The sequence below is a fragment of the Candida jiufengensis genome (assembly GCF_024610255.1).
Source record: "Candida jiufengensis strain CBS 10846 chromosome Unknown scaffold9, whole genome shotgun sequence".
Taxonomy (NCBI): Eukaryota; Fungi; Ascomycota; class Pichiomycetes; order Serinales; family Debaryomycetaceae; genus Lodderomyces; species Lodderomyces jiufengensis.
In genome coordinates, this window is record NW_026261554.1 from 305,604 (window position 1) to 321,636 (window position 16,033).

At 28.8% G+C, this 16,033-nt stretch overlaps 5 protein-coding genes across 5 annotated transcripts; 3 read left to right on the forward strand and 2 right to left on the reverse strand. All coding sequences in view use genetic code 12, as the record gives it.

Annotated features, from left to right (window-relative positions):
- Positions 1-32: 32 nt before the first annotated feature.
- CDC23 (anaphase promoting complex subunit) lies at positions 33-1,823 on the forward strand (the record flags this gene model as incomplete). Its single annotated transcript, XM_051761587.1, has 1 exon — positions 33-1,823. The coding sequence occupies one exon, from the start codon at positions 33-35 to the stop codon at positions 1,821-1,823; it is 1,791 nt and encodes a 596-aa protein (XP_051622739.1).
- An 891-nt stretch (positions 1,824-2,714) lies between these two features.
- Positions 2,715-4,472, forward strand: KGF54_000125 (serine C-palmitoyltransferase; the record flags this gene model as incomplete). The annotated part of the gene is made up of 1 exon (XM_051761598.1): positions 2,715-4,472. One exon carries the CDS (start codon positions 2,715-2,717, stop codon positions 4,470-4,472), a length of 1,758 nt encoding a protein of 585 aa, XP_051622740.1.
- A 75-nt stretch (positions 4,473-4,547) lies between these two features.
- On the reverse strand, positions 4,548-6,758 carry KGF54_000126 (putative ubiquitin-protein ligase; the record flags this gene model as incomplete). Its single annotated transcript, XM_051761609.1, has 1 exon — positions 4,548-6,758. The coding sequence occupies one exon, from the start codon at positions 6,756-6,758 to the stop codon at positions 4,548-4,550; it is 2,211 nt and encodes a 736-aa protein (XP_051622741.1).
- Positions 6,759-7,091: 333 nt separating this feature from the next.
- PRP8 (U4/U6-U5 snRNP complex subunit) lies at positions 7,092-14,222 on the forward strand (the record flags this gene model as incomplete). The annotated part of the gene is made up of 1 exon (XM_051761620.1): positions 7,092-14,222. The coding sequence occupies one exon, from the start codon at positions 7,092-7,094 to the stop codon at positions 14,220-14,222; it is 7,131 nt and encodes a 2,376-aa protein (XP_051622742.1).
- An 18-nt stretch (positions 14,223-14,240) lies between these two features.
- KGF54_000128 (uncharacterized protein) lies at positions 14,241-15,050 on the reverse strand (the record flags this gene model as incomplete). Its single annotated transcript, XM_051761631.1, has 1 exon — positions 14,241-15,050. The coding sequence occupies one exon, from the start codon at positions 15,048-15,050 to the stop codon at positions 14,241-14,243; it is 810 nt and encodes a 269-aa protein (XP_051622743.1).
- Positions 15,051-16,033: the final 983 nt, after the last annotated feature.

The window sequence follows — 16,033 nt, forward strand, 5'->3', positions numbered from 1 at the left end:
AAAAAAAAGACAACTTCAATTACCAATAGTACATGTCAGATCAATTTAATCTTAATGAATTAAGAAATCAATTTTACAATGCTACTTTGAAATTAAACAAACTATGTTTATATGAATCAGCAAAATGGTGTGCAGAAGCATTAAATGGATTACCAAAACAATCAATAGATTTACAACCACAACAACCTCAACCAATTGATTTGGATGAATTCCAAGATCAGGGTAAGTTCATATTGGCCCAAACTTATTTCAATTGCAAAGAGTTTGAAAGATGTGCTCAAGTACTAGAAGAAAGCAAAAGTGGTGATGCAAAGTTCGTAAGATTATATTCGTTATTAATTTCAATCGATAAACGAGCTACTGAAGAAACTGATGGATTAATTAATGTTGGACTGTTATGCGATTCTAGTTTGTACGATAGTAATGGGAATCTAAATGATTATGATCAAGATAAAGTTGAAAATTCATCAAATATATCGAATTCTAAGTTCACTAAGATATTGATTGAATCAGAAGAATTTCTATCACATAAAGAGAATGCATTTTTATATTACTTGAATGGGTTAATATATAGAAAGAGAAAGAAATTAAACGAAGCTATCAAGAATTTATATCAATCAATATTAATATTCCCATATAATTGGTCATGTTGGAGAGAATTAATTGATTCATTTGTTACCTTTGAAGAAGCCAATAATTTTATTCAAAGAGTTAAAAAGAAAAATGAAATTTTCTCTAATACTCCGATGTTTCAATTTTTTGAGATAGTAGTACTACAAGAATCTCATCAAATACTGAATAGATTATATACGTTGATGGAAAGACTATCTTATTATTTCCCAAATTTCACATTCCTCAAAATTCAAGAATTTTTAAATTACTACCACAACCTTAATTACTTTGAATCTGAAAAAGTTTTTGATCAAATTTTAATAAATGATCCCTTGAGATTGGATGACCTAGATACTTATTCAAATATGTTATATGTAATGGAAAAAAAATCAAAGTTATCATACTTAGCACAATATTGCTCCCAGATAGATAGATTTAGACCAGAAACATGTTGCGTGTTAGCAAACTACTATTCAATGAAATGTGAACATGAAAAAGCTATAATGTATTACAAACGAGCACTAATACTAAATAAAAATTGTCTAAGTGCATGGACATTAATGGGTCATGAATTTGTTGAACTTAAGAATTCTCACGCTGCTATTGAGTCATATAGAAGAGCAGTAGATACAAACCCAAAAGATTTCAGAGCTTGGTATGGATTAGGACAAGCCTATGAAGTTTTAGATATGCATTTATACGCGTTATATTACTATCAGAGAGCTACTAATTTACAACCATTAGACAAGAGAATGTGGCAAGCTATTGGAAATTGTTATGAAAAAATAGATCAGCTTGAAGATGCAGTGAAATCATTTGAAAAAGCATTAGCGATTGGTAAAATATCCAACAATCAAATGGAAGGTTTAAATGGTGAACAAAGTTATATAAACAAAATAAACACAAATGAAGAAGATCAAGAATTTATGGTTGAACCACATATATGCTTCCGTCTAGCTACAATACTGGAAAAACTAAACGATCACGAAAACACTAAAAAATACATGCAATTATGTTTTAACCAAGAGTCAGACTGGGGGATAAGTGATGAAACTTGTAAAGCTCGTCTATGGTTAGCTAGAGATTGTTTAGAGCTGGGGAATTTTGATGAAGCCTATGAATTAGCTAAGGATCTTAATCATAGTAATGCTCATGATGTTGAAGAAGCTAGAGCTATAGCTAGAGATGCTAGAAATAGAATGAAGAAATGATATAATAATAAATTTGTAAACTTTTAATTAATTTGAACAACGACTTTTACTAGTTTGTTGACTTCTTGTACTCAATGCTAGACTCCATAAACAAACAACACCTGAACTAAAATAAAGTGAAAATAACGTAACCATTACCAAAAATTCTTTATTTATTTCAAAATCTAAATCGACCAATTCCTGAAAGCAATAAAAAGATGCTGTAAAACAAGTTATTGTAATTATTGATAATATTGCTAAAGTCATAAAGTTTTGCAGCATCTTTGAAATTCAGTGAACTACAAAGTTCGCAAATTACAGTGAAAAGAAAAATATTACCCAATTTATACTATGATGTTTTCAAAGGGGTTGGTTCATTGGATCAATTTAATGTTTAGTGTGTTACTGGTTGTCATGACATTTACTTGATCTAAAAATAACAATCATGTTTTATTGCCCAGTATCCTTTGTCTCTTCAACACCTTTGTGTTCCACAATTAAAGGTCATTTTCAGGTTCAACTCTTCAATAATTCATCATTATCATATGAATATGATAACTTAACCTGTGAATCATTAAAAAATATGTCAAAGATACGACCCAATAAAAGCGCGCGTAATTATGAAAGAAACGTCTTATGAAAAAAAAGAAAAAAAAAAAATATTCACCAAAATTAAAACGTCAAATTATACCAATCATTAAATCATATTCAATCAACATAAACGTACCATATCAAACTATTTAACACAATTGTATATAGGGAATTATAAATTAGACATTATCTTGATTTAATTACGTTCGTTATACTTGTTCTATATTGCACCACAATTTTTTCCTTTCATTTCATGTTTTGTTCATAACAAAAAAGTAATAATCAACAATCAGTTATAATACATCAGAATTTAATAGAAACATGTCATCTGCAATTTTTACAACAACTACAACTACTACAACTACCACTACTACCACAACCATAGTCAATTCATTCACATCACCGGCTATATCACAATCATGGGATATATTGCAGGACACTTTATCAGAAAATTTATTATTCATTCTAAACAAAATAAGTTATATACCAGGAGGACAAATAATTCTAAGATATATTAAATCGTCATATCAAAACGATCCTATAAGATCATTGTTTGAATATTGTTTGTTTATATTTGCATTAACTTATTTTTTCAGTTCTAAAAAAAAGGAGAATAAATCTGAATTTGTTAAATTTTCCAAAAAGGAAATAGATGAATTATGTGCAGAATGGGAGCCAGAACCAATTATAAGTGAGATCGATCAATTAGAAAATTGGAAATTAAAAGCCATACCTGAAATTATTGGTCATAATGGAGCTCATGTAAAATTAAATGGGTTTGATGAAACAATAGTTAATTTAGCATCTCAAGATTTTTTAAATTTAAATGAAAATAAAGATATTAAAACAGCTGCAAAAACAGAAATAGAATTAGCAGGAGTTGGTGCTTGTGGTCCTCCAAACTTTTATGGTACTCAAGATGTTCATGTTAGATTAGAAGAAGATTTAGCTAATTATTTGGGTACTGAACAAGCTATCATATATGGTCAAGATTTTGTTACCGCAGGGTCCGTTATTCCTGCTTTTTTAAAAAGAGGTGATTTATGTGTTGTAGATAGAAATATAAATCTTGCCATACAAAAGGCATTGATAGTTTCAAGAGCTGATATTGAATGGTTTGATCATAATGATATGGTACATTTAGAACAAATTTTAACACAATTGAAACCAGTATTATCAAAACAAAAACCAATCAGAAGAAGATTTATAATTACGGAGGGGTTATTTTCAAATACTGGAGATATAGCAAATTTACCACAGATTGTTGAATTGAAAAATAAATTCAAATATAGATTATTTGTTGACGAATCATTATCTATTGGTGTTTTAGGTCCAACTGGAAAAGGTCTTACCGAACATTATGGAATTTCTCGTGATGAAGTATCAATAACTATTGGATCAATGGCAAATTCATTAGCTTCATCAGGTGGATTTTGTGTTGGTGTAGAACCAATGATTCATCATCAAAGAATTCAATCAAATGCTTATGTTTTTAGTGCTTCATTACCTCCTTATTCGGCAAAAGTGACTTCTCAAGCTATAAAAGAAATTTTAAAAACTAACACTCAAACTGGTAAATCTAAGATTATTACAAATTTGCATCAATTAACTACTTTTGCATATGATTCTATATTGAAGAATTTAAAAAACTCACCAATGACTATTACTTCAACTCCTCAATCCCCAATGATACATTTAACTTTCAGTGAATCATATAGATCAAAATTAAATTTACCTTTATTATATGGAAACTCAATTTTTGTAACGACTGGAAAACCATCAAAACGTCTTAATTCATTTGACGATTATTTAAATGTTGAAAGTTTTATGTTACAAAAAATCGTTGATTATACTTTAACTAACTCCAAAATCTTAATAACTAGAAGTAAATTAATATTAGAACATGAAAATTTGCCAATTGTAGCTCCACATTTATTGATTAATATAAATAATGGAGTTTCTGAGAATGATATCACAAAATTAGTTGAAGTTTTACCAACTGCTATAGAGATAGTCACCAAAAATATCAATGATGAAGATGAATTTTTTTCATTGACTGATGAGATTATAAATTACTAATAGACCATCAAGAAAGAAACATTAGAGTAGAAGACACTTTTTAATACACAATTAATTTTACATTGATAATTCTACTTAAGGTATGAAAATTTTCGAAACACCTTGAACTTCTCTTCTACAACAAACACAACCTTCAATTCCTTTACTTACCAAACTCAATCTACATGATTCACAAATTGCAAAACATTTACAAGGCCAAGTTATAATTTCTCTCATATTAGTTTGACAAATAACACATTCTAAAGAGTTTGTGTCTTCCGGATCTTTTTGTTCTGTTGTTGATCTTTTCTGAATTATGAGCTCTATTAGTTTTGAACTTTCATCTGTATTGTATGTGTTTGCGAGCTGTTTATATTTTGATCTTGTTAATCTACCTTCATAGTTTAAGTATGTTGATTCTTCGAGTTGTATTTCGTATAATGGTGATACTACTAAGTTATCTGATCTTGAATTTGAGATAACGTTGATTTCTTCGATATCTGATTCTATTTCTGATTCTATTTCGGATTCATAAGTTAATAAAAAATCTTGGGAGTCGTCATTATTGTTTAGGTCTTCACCTATTAGAATCGATGCGTAATTGAGTTCTAATTCTTCTTCTGTGTATTTGTTGATGTCGATTGTGGAATGGATTTTTTTGGGTGATTTTTTGACGTATTTTCTTAAAAATTTGGGGGTTTTGGATAATCTTTGTTCGAAGTTGTCTGGTGTTGGTTGTTTCTTTTGCCAAAATGTTAATGAGTTTTTGATGACTTTTATGAATAATCCATACACTAGTTGTACGAAATTTATCATTATTTTGGATAAGTATAGAAATCTTTTCCTGAAAACACTATTGATTTGAGTCGGACCTTGATTATTATCTAATTCATCATTATTCGTTGAAGCAGTATATGTAATTAAATCAGGTCCTGGTTTATCTATTATATTTTCATACCCTTTTCTCAAAGTTTTGGCCTGGAGTTGTTTCCATAAACTTCTTTCAATCCATGTCTCGGTATCTAATGTTACTAAACTTAGTTCTGTAATATAACTTGATTTTCCTGCTGATGTTATTGCTAATACTCCTAAATTTAATAAAGCAGTATAAAAATCATCTTTTAAATTGATGTTAAAATTTGAAAATGTGTCTGATTCATCTTCTTGATTAATTTCATTCTCGACTTCATTTGAATGATCTTCATGTAAAAAGAAACTAGCATAATTTAATCCTTGTAATCTAAACCCATTAACAATAATTGCACATAAAAATATTGATAAACTAATTAAAATCACAAACAATATTAATACTTGTGGTGTAAATGTTACAATCAAAATAGTTGGAAATTTTAAAACTTTATGATGAGATATAGCATTTATGAAGTAAGACAAAAATCCAATTCCAATAACAGTCAGTGGTATCAACCTATATCTATTATTATTAACAATAGCACCAATATGAATATTTAAATGATTCAAAATTGAAAATAAAGCCACTACTAAAACTTCTTCAGTAGGTCTTTTAAAATTATTTGAATTTGAAAAGAAGAAAGCAGCATTACTGCTAAATTCTTGAAATGCTAAAGAATGTTCAAATATTGTGATACCACTTTCAGTAAATGGTTTTCTTCCCTGTATAGATGCGATAAATGTTTCAACGAATGAAGAAGCACAAAACGTCAAAAATATTGGCCAGTACATATCACTAGTGGGACCAATCATAACTTGCTTTTTCGGAGTTTTCATATATTTCGAATCTGCAAATTTCTCAGCTGTGTAACTGAAATACCTTTCTGGTATCAAGTTATATATCCATTTAATATTTGAATTTTCAATGATTCCCAACGTTTGATTTAATTTTAAAGTGACTAGCACATTGTAGATCTGAAGACATAACATAGATACTATTCCAATTCTAAAACTAACAATACTTAATTTCCTCAAAATAGTAGCCAGTTTATAAGCATTCATTAATCCATTCCCATGTCTAACACCACCTCTTTGTCTATTAATAGCCATTTGTTGATTATGTATATTATTAGTTGAAGCCATTACTAAAGTACGGTTTAATACAAGAGCCATAACTAAACAAGATAATCCATATACTGAACAACAATATTTACTTATTGCTCCAAATCTATTCCATGCTGTTGTATTTAATTCCAGATTCTCACTTTGTTCCCAGATTGCTTCTATTGATGATGAAATTAATTTAAAAAAAGGAAAATAATCCGTTGTTAAATCGGTGGCTTCTTGATCAAATACATTTGTGGTATTTGTTATTGAAGTTATGTTTATTGATGACATCTTTTTTATGTCATATTAGTCGATTGTTGGTTGAAGAATATCAATATATCCTTTTTGAATTGATATAGCGTATAGAATTTCTAAATTTAGTTATTTAGTTATACCGGTTAAAACATTAGTGATCTACATTAAATTTACGAGTATTAAATTGGTAGCTTATCTTTTGGTGTCTCAAGAAAATAGGGTCTATGTCTCAAAAAAACAAAATGTGACATTAAACACTATAATAAAAAAATATCTTCTTACATACAAAAACAATTTAGGTTTCATATTTTTATATTTTATTTTTACAACCAAATTTGAAAATAATAATCAAAACTCGTCAAATAATTAATGGGAAAACAACTACCTCCCCCACCACCACCTCCAGGTATATCAAATGGTAACGGTAACAAAAGGCGACATTTAAATCCACCACCACCTCCTCCTCCTTCTTCGAATATCTCGAAATTACAACCACCACCACCAACCAATAAATCAAATAGCGTCAAAAGAGTACCGCCTCCAAGTCTACCTACACCACCGCCTCCACCACCACCATCATTGAAGCCAAATATAAATAACAAAACACCTCATCATGTAAATACAAAACTCAAAAAACGATCTAAAAAATCTGGACTTGTTACTGTTCCTACAAATATAGAAATGCCACCTCAACATTTACGTAAAATAATAATTGATCATGCCGATTTAGGACTGAAAAGAGTATCATCAGATAAAAGATCTCATTTAGGTTCATTAAAATATTTACCTCATGCCATTTTTAAATTATTAGAAAATATTCCACAACCATGGGAACAATCAAAAGAAGTTAAAGTATTATATCACAAGACTGGTGCAATTACATTTGTTAATGAAATTCCAAGGGTTATAGAACCTGTATATATTGCACAATGGGCATTAACTTGGAATATGATGAGAAGAGAGAAAAGAGATCGTAAACATTTTAGAAGAATGAGATTTCCTCCATTAGATGATGAAGAACAATTTTTGGATTGGACTGAAAATTTTGAAGATTTAAGTTTACCTGTTGCAATAAGATCTAATGAGATAGATGAAATTGGAGATTTTAAAGATTGGATATATGATGAAAAACCTTTGATTGATGATAACGATGTTGTAAATGGGGAATCATACAAATCATGGAATTTAGATGCTGATACAATGCATAAACTATATGAAATATCAAAACCATTATTGGACACCACTGATCACCCTTATGATACAAACGAATTATTTACAGCTAAAAGTTTAAATGTTTCAATTCCTGGTGGACCTAAATTTGAACCTTTATTTCAAGAAGGTGTAATTAATTCAGAAGCTGAAGATTTCACGGAGTTTAATTCATTTGATAGAATAATTATCAGATCACCAATTAAAACAGAATATAAAGTTGATTTTCCTTATTTATATAATTCATTTGTTAAAAACATTTCACTAGCACCAATTTTAAATGACCTTTCATGTGATGACAAATCAGATTTAAGCCAACTTCCAGCATTTACATTTAATACAAAATTCAACCCCATCATACCGAGAAAACAATCAAAAAAGCCAAAAGAAGAAATGAAATTAAATTTTACTCCATTATTTAAATCACCGAAAGACACTCCAGCATTAATTGAACCAGAGTCTTTAAAACCATCAATTGATTTATTATCAGCACCATATCCATTCAACATCAGATCTGGAAGAATGAAGAGAGCAGAAGATGTACCCATTACGAAATCATGGTATAGAAATCATATTCCAAGATCATCACCATTAAAAGTTAGAATATCTTATCAAAAGCTTTTGAAAAATAGTGTAATTAATGATTTAAAAACCAGAAAAAATAGAAGATCAAAATCAAGCAGTAAAGCAAATTTGCTAAAAAGTTTACGGGGTACTAAATTTTTTCAACAAACTAAGATTGACTGGGTAGAAGCTGGTACACAAGTTTGCAGACAAGGATTCAACATGTTGAATTTATTAATACATAAAAGAGGGTTAACTTATTTACATTTAGATTATAATTTTAATTTAAAACCCACCAAAACTTTAACTACAAAAGAACGTAAAAAATCAAGATTTGGTAATGCATTCCATTTAATTAGAGAAATACTAAGAGCAATCAAAATTATTGTTGACTCACATATTCAATACCGTTTGGGGAATGTTGATGCCTATCAACTAGCAGATGGAATTCATTACATTTTAAATCATCTAGGTCATTTAACTGGTATTTACAGATACAAATATAAAGTAATGCATCAAATTCGTCAATGTAAAGATTTCAAACATATAGTATATCAAAGATTTAATAAACTTATAGGAAAAGGTCCAGGATGTGGATTTTGGCAACCAGCTTGGAAGGTATGGATTTTCTTTTTGAGAGGTATCATACCGTTATTAGAAAGATGGTTAGGTAACTTAATTGCAAGACAATTTGAAGGTAGAAGAGCTAATGATGTTGCTAAAACTATTACAAAACAAAGAGTAGACTCTTACTATGATTTAGAATTAAGAGCTCAAGTAATGCATGATATTTTAGATATGATTCCAGAAGGTTTAAAACAAAGTAAATCAAAAACTATTTTACAACATTTAAGTGAAGCTTGGAGATGTTGGAAAGCTAATATACCATGGAAAGTCCCCGGTTTACCAGAACCAATTGAAAAAATTATCGAAAGATATATCAAAGCTAAAGCTGATGGTTGGATTTCAGTTGCACAGTATAATAGAGAAAGAATTAGAAAGGGAACTCATGTTGAAAAAACAGTTGCCAAAAAAAACTTAGGAAGATTAACAAGATTATGGATCAAGAATGAACAGGAAAGACAAAATGATTTTGGTAAAAATGGTCCGTTTATACAACCAGATGAAGCTATAAAAATTTTCCAAACTACTGTCAATTGGTTGGAAAGTAGAAAATTTAGTCCTATTCCATTCCCACCAATTTCATACAAACATGATACAAAGTTATTGACACTTGCATTAGAAAATTTAAAAGCATCTTTCAATACAACAGCAAAACTAAATGCTGCTCAAAGAGATGAATTAGCATTAATTGAACAGGCTTATGATAATCCACATGAATGTTTAGCAAGAATTAAGAAACATTTATTGACTCAAAGAATATTTAAAGAAGTTGGTTTGGAAATGATGGATTTTTATAGTCATTTACAACCTACTTATTCAGTTGATCCATTGGAAAAAATTACAGACGCTTATTTAGATCAATATCTATGGTATGAAGCAGACAAAAGGAAATTATTCCCTAATTGGATTAAACCTGCAGATGATGAAATACCCCCTTTAATGGTTTACAAATGGTGTCAAGGTATTAACAACCTAAAAGATGTCTGGAATACTTCACAGGGTCAATGTAATGTAATGCTTGAAAGTAAATTATCAAGATTTTCAGACAAGATTGATTTCACCTTGATTAATAGATTATTAAGATTGATTATGGATACAAACATTGCAGATTACATCACATCAAAAAACAATATCAACCTTACTTATAAAGATATGAATTATGTTAATCAGTATGGTATAATTAGAGGACTACAATTTTCATCTTTTGTTTATCAATATTATGGATTAATTGTTGATTTATTAATACTTGGTTTGGAAAGAGCTTCAGAATTGGCGGGCCCAGTTACGAATCCAAACAATTTCCTTCAATTTAAAGATGTTGAAACTCAATGTGCATCTCCAATAAGATTATACTCAAGATATATGGACAAAATACATATCTTTTTCAGATTTGATGATGATGAATCCAATGGATTAATTTATGATTTTTTGGAACAAAATCCAGATCCAAATTTTTCAAATGTTGTTGGTTATAACAACAAGCGATGTTGGCCAAAAGATTCTCGTATGAGATTGCTAAGGCATGATGTTAATTTAGGTAGAGCAGTATTTTGGGAAATTAAATCAAGAATCCCTAATACTTTAGTTACAATGGAATGGGAGGACACTTTTTGTTCAGTATATTCTCGTGATAATCCAAATCTTTTATTCGAGATGTGTGGGTTTGAGATTAGAATTTTACCAAAAATAAGAGCAAACCTGTCAACTTCATCACAGGAAAACGTTTGGGATTTGATTGATCAAAATACTAAGGAAAGAACCGCCAAAGCTTATCTAAAAGTATCAAAAGATGCAGTAAGTAGTTTTAGCAATAGAATAAGTCAAATTTTAATGTCATCTGGATCAACTACTTTTACACAAGTTGCTGCAAAATGGAATACTGCATTGATTGCATTAGTTACATATTATAGAGAAGCAGCTATTGCAACTCCTGAATTGTTAGAAGTATTAGTCAAATGTGAAACTAAAATTCAAAATCGTGTTAAAATGGGTCTTAATTCAAAAATGCCTACACGTTTTCCACCTGCAGTTTTCTATACACCAAAGGAATTAGGTGGTTTGGGTATGCTAAGTGCATCACATATTCTTATACCTGAATCTGATTTAAAATGGTCACAACAAACAGATACTGGAATCACATATTTTAAAACTGGTATGTCACATGAAGAAAAAAATTTAATTCCCACTATATTTAGGTATGTTACAACTTGGGAAAATGAATTTTTAGATTCTCAAAGAGTATGGGCTGAATACGCTATAAAAAGAGAAGAGGCAGCTTCACAAAATCGTCGTTTAACTTTTGAAGATATGGAAGCAAATTGGGATAGAGGTATACCTAGAATCAGCACACTATTTCAAAAAGATAGACACACTTTAGCTTATGATAAAGGTCATAGAATAAGAAGAGAATTCAAGCATTTTAATACTGGTAGATATAACCCATTTTGGTGGACATCGGGTCATCATGATGGTAAATTATGGAATTTAAATGCTTATAGAACTGATGTCATACAAGCTCTAGGTGGTATTGAAACGATTTTAGAACATACTTTATTTAAAGGTACAGGATTTGATTCATGGGAAGGATTATTTTGGGAAAAGGCATCTGGTTTTGAAGATTCTTTAAAATTCAAAAAATTGACTAATGCTCAAAGATCAGGTTTAAGTCAAATTCCAAACCGTAGATTCACATTATGGTGGTCACCAACTATTAACAGAGCTAATGTCTATGTCGGTTTTTTGGTTCAATTAGATTTAACTGGTATTTTTTTACATGGTAAAATCCCCACTTTGAAAATTTCATTAATTCAAATATTTCGTGCTCATTTATGGCAAAAGATTCATGAAAGTGTGGTACAAGATTTATGTCAAGTATTTGATAAAGAGTTAGAAATTTTACAAATTGATAATGTCGAAAAACAAGCTATTCATCCAAGAAAATCTTATAGAATGAATTCTTCAACTGCTGATGTTGTTTTGACTAGTAGTTATAAATGGAATGTTTCAAAACCTTCTTTACTTAATGATAAAGACGAAAATTATAATTTACCTGCTAAGACTTTTTGGATTGATGTTCAATTAAGATATGGTGATTATGATTCACATGATATTTCAAGATATGCAAGATCTAAATATCTTGATTATACTACTGATGGCACAAGTTCATATCCTTCTCCTACTGGTATAATTATTGCTATAGATTTAGCTTACAATATGTATGATGTTTATGGTAATTGGTTTCCCAGTTTAAAAGCTTTAGTTGCAAATGCAATGAGAGAAATTATGAAAGCAAATCCTGCGATGTATGTTTTAAGAGAAAGAATTAGAAAAGGTTTACAATTATACCACGCACAACCTCAAGAAGCATTTTTGAATTCAAATAATTATGCTGAATTGTTTAATAATGATACTCAATTATTTGTTGATGATACAAATGTTTATAGAGTTACAGTTCATAAAACATTCGAAGGTAATTTAGCAACAAAACCGATTAATGGTTGTGTATTTATATTAAATCCAAGAACTGGTCAATTATTTTTGAGGATTATTCATACATCAGTATGGGCAGGTCAAAAACGTTTGAGTCAATTAGCTAAATGGAAAGCTGCCGAAGAAATTACTGCATTAATTAAATCATTACCTAAGGAAGAACAACCCAAACAATTAATAGTATCAAGAAAAGGTATGATGGATCCCTTGGAAGTACATATGTTAGATTTTCCAAATATTTCTATACGTCCATCAGAATTACATTTACCTTTTGCTTCAGTTTTGAAAATTGAGAAATTATCAGATATTGTTTTAAAAGCCAATGAACCTAAAATGGTTATTTATAATTTTTATGATGATTGGTTAGAAAGAATTTCACCTTATACTGCATTTTCAAGAGTTATATTAATTTTAAGAGCCTTAAATAGTGATACAGAATTAGCAACTTCAATTATATGGCCACCGGGTATTGAAACAGAAACACATCATATATGGCCAAGTTTAACAGATGAACAATGGATTGAAGTTGAATCTAAATTAAGAGATTTGATACTTGAAGATTATGCTAAGAAATATAATATTGATATACAATCATTAACTCAATCTGAAATTAGAGATTTAATTTTAGGACAAGATATTAAAATGTCAGCTATTAGAAGACAAGAATTGGCAGAAATTGAAAAAAATGGAGGTAACCAAATTGAAAATAAAGAAATTTCAGCACAAAAATCCATTACAACAAATATTCACGGTGAACAAATTGTTACTGTTACTACTACAAACTACGAACAAGCAACTTTTTCATCAAGAAATGAATGGAGAAATCGTGCCTTAGCTGCTAATAATTTACATTTAAGAGCTAAAAATATTTATGTCACTTCTGAAGAATTTATTGATGATGATTCTTATACCTATATTATGCCTAAAAATATTTTACAAAAATTTATTCAAATTTCAGATTTAAGAATTCAAGTTGGTGGATTTTTATATGGTAAATCACCTGCAGAAGATCAACCAGATATTAAAGAAATTAAATGTTTAGTAATTGTTCCCCAATTAGGTAGTACAAATTCCATTCAATTCCCAACAAATCTACCAGAGTATGAAGGATATTTAAAAGAACAAAATTATGAATTATTAGGTTGGATCCATTCACAATCTCAATCTTTTGATTATATGACTTCATACGATGTAACAACACAAGCTAAAATGTTGAATGGTTATAATCCAAGATTTATTAATATGACTGCTTCTTATACGCCTGGATCAGTTACTTTAACAGCATTTGAATTATCACAAGAAGGATATGAATGGGGTAAACTAAATAATGATATGATGTCTGAATCACCAGAAGGGTTTGATAAACAATTTAGTAAAAAATCACAATTAATAATGTCTGATAAAATAGTTGGTAATTATATGGTACCAGAAGATGAGATATGGAATTATTTTTTTATGGGAACAATTTTTAATGTTAATGATTTATATAATTTAAAGATTGATTTACCATTAACTTTTTATGATGCATTACATCGTCCTATACATTTTACAAAATTTTCACAATTAGAGGCTGGTAATGAAGAAGAAGCAAATCAAGAAAGTGTATTTACTTAAATAGGTAGTTATATGTAATTAAATTTTATGTTTTAATTCTCCAGTACTTAATTTTTTAAATCTTTCCATTGGTATACCTGAAGTCCAATGCTTTAAACCTTGAAATGTTTCTTGTGAATTATTTGATGATATTAATGGTTTATACATTTTTTGTAATAATTGTTTATTTTCAATAATGGATTCTGGATGTAAATTTTCAGTTGCATCTAATAATTCATCCAATACTTGTTTATTAAATCTTTCAGTTGAACTATACTTACCTTCATAATCTTTATTAATTAATCCTAATTTATACAAATCTTCTCCACTTATTCTTTTTGATAATAATAATGCTTCATTTGCTTTTGACCAACCTAACCTTAATGGTAATGTTACTGAAGTACCACCTTCTGCAACAATTCCAATATTAGCAAATGGAGTCAATAAAAATGTCTTTTTTATATCATGAGTATAAATTAAATCCCCTAATGCTACTATAGCAGCGGATAATCCAATTGCAAAACCATTTAAAGCTATTGCAAATATTTTCTTATGATTTAATATAGTTTGAACTAAATAAGTTTGTTTAGCAACTGATAAATTTAACCAAGTTTCTAATTCTGAATCTTGTTGACTTATAAATTGAGCATCTGCACCTGCGGAAAAAGCTCTACCTGATGATTGTAAAAGAGTTATAATTGTATCCGGTTCTTGATTTGCTTGTTCTAAATATTTTGCAATTTGATCATATTCTGATAATGTTAATGAATTTAACTTTTTTGGTTTATTTAACGTTATTACAACTGCTCTATCTATTATTTCGTATGTTATGGCATCATCGGAAGACATTGTTGATGTATTGAATGATTTTGCTTTGTTGTTCAAATTGTGACTGACGTATATTGAATTTAATTTTTTTATGTGCTTTTCTAACCGTTGATTTATTATTTTGTGGGGAACTCAAACGTATTTATTATTTATTATTATTGAATGATGAATTAGAACTATGAAAATAATGTTTGGAGTTGAAAAAAAGAATTTTGAAAAATTTACTTAAGGGGCAAAATTTGATAGTACAAAATTTATTATTAAGCTGCATAAATTAGCGAGATACTACATATTACATATACATTCATGTAAGAAGTTCAATGAGCTTTAAAAATGTTGAAGTCATGATTTTCAAATGTACTTATTTCTCTAGCCTTAAGATCATATATTGTTAAATCTATATTAAAATGTGGGGGGAATACTAATAAAAATTAAAGTTGCGTTGATTTGATTGATTATTTAAATTTGTGGCTAGTGAAAAATCTAATTATGAGATCTTATTTTTTAAATTTTTATTTTTATTGACCGACCAACTTTGTGGGGATCTTTGTCAATGTAAAATATTTATATACGTAATTAATTAAATCAAAGTACTAGCAAGAATTTAATAAATAATGATGGAAATATGATCTTACTTCTTTGACATAATTTAATAAAGTTTTAACGAGATTCATACTTATTTAAAAATTAAAGTTTTTTTAAATTTTCTAAAACATTCTTTTTTTTTTGTATTTATTTTTCTCATTAATATTAAATTATTAATGGGGGAAAAGGAGGGGGTAGACTGAAGATCTTAATTTATAACCGACTATTCTTTGTTTCTATATACATTTCAAACTTATTGGTTCACACAATGTTCTCTATGATTGATAGACTTATATAAATTCCATCATCTTTTTCTAAAAATTTAGACTCAAGAATAATTAATAACCACTTTTTAATAAACCTTTGATTTGAAAAACATAGATCCACTTTTTACACTTTGATACTTTCATAATTTCATA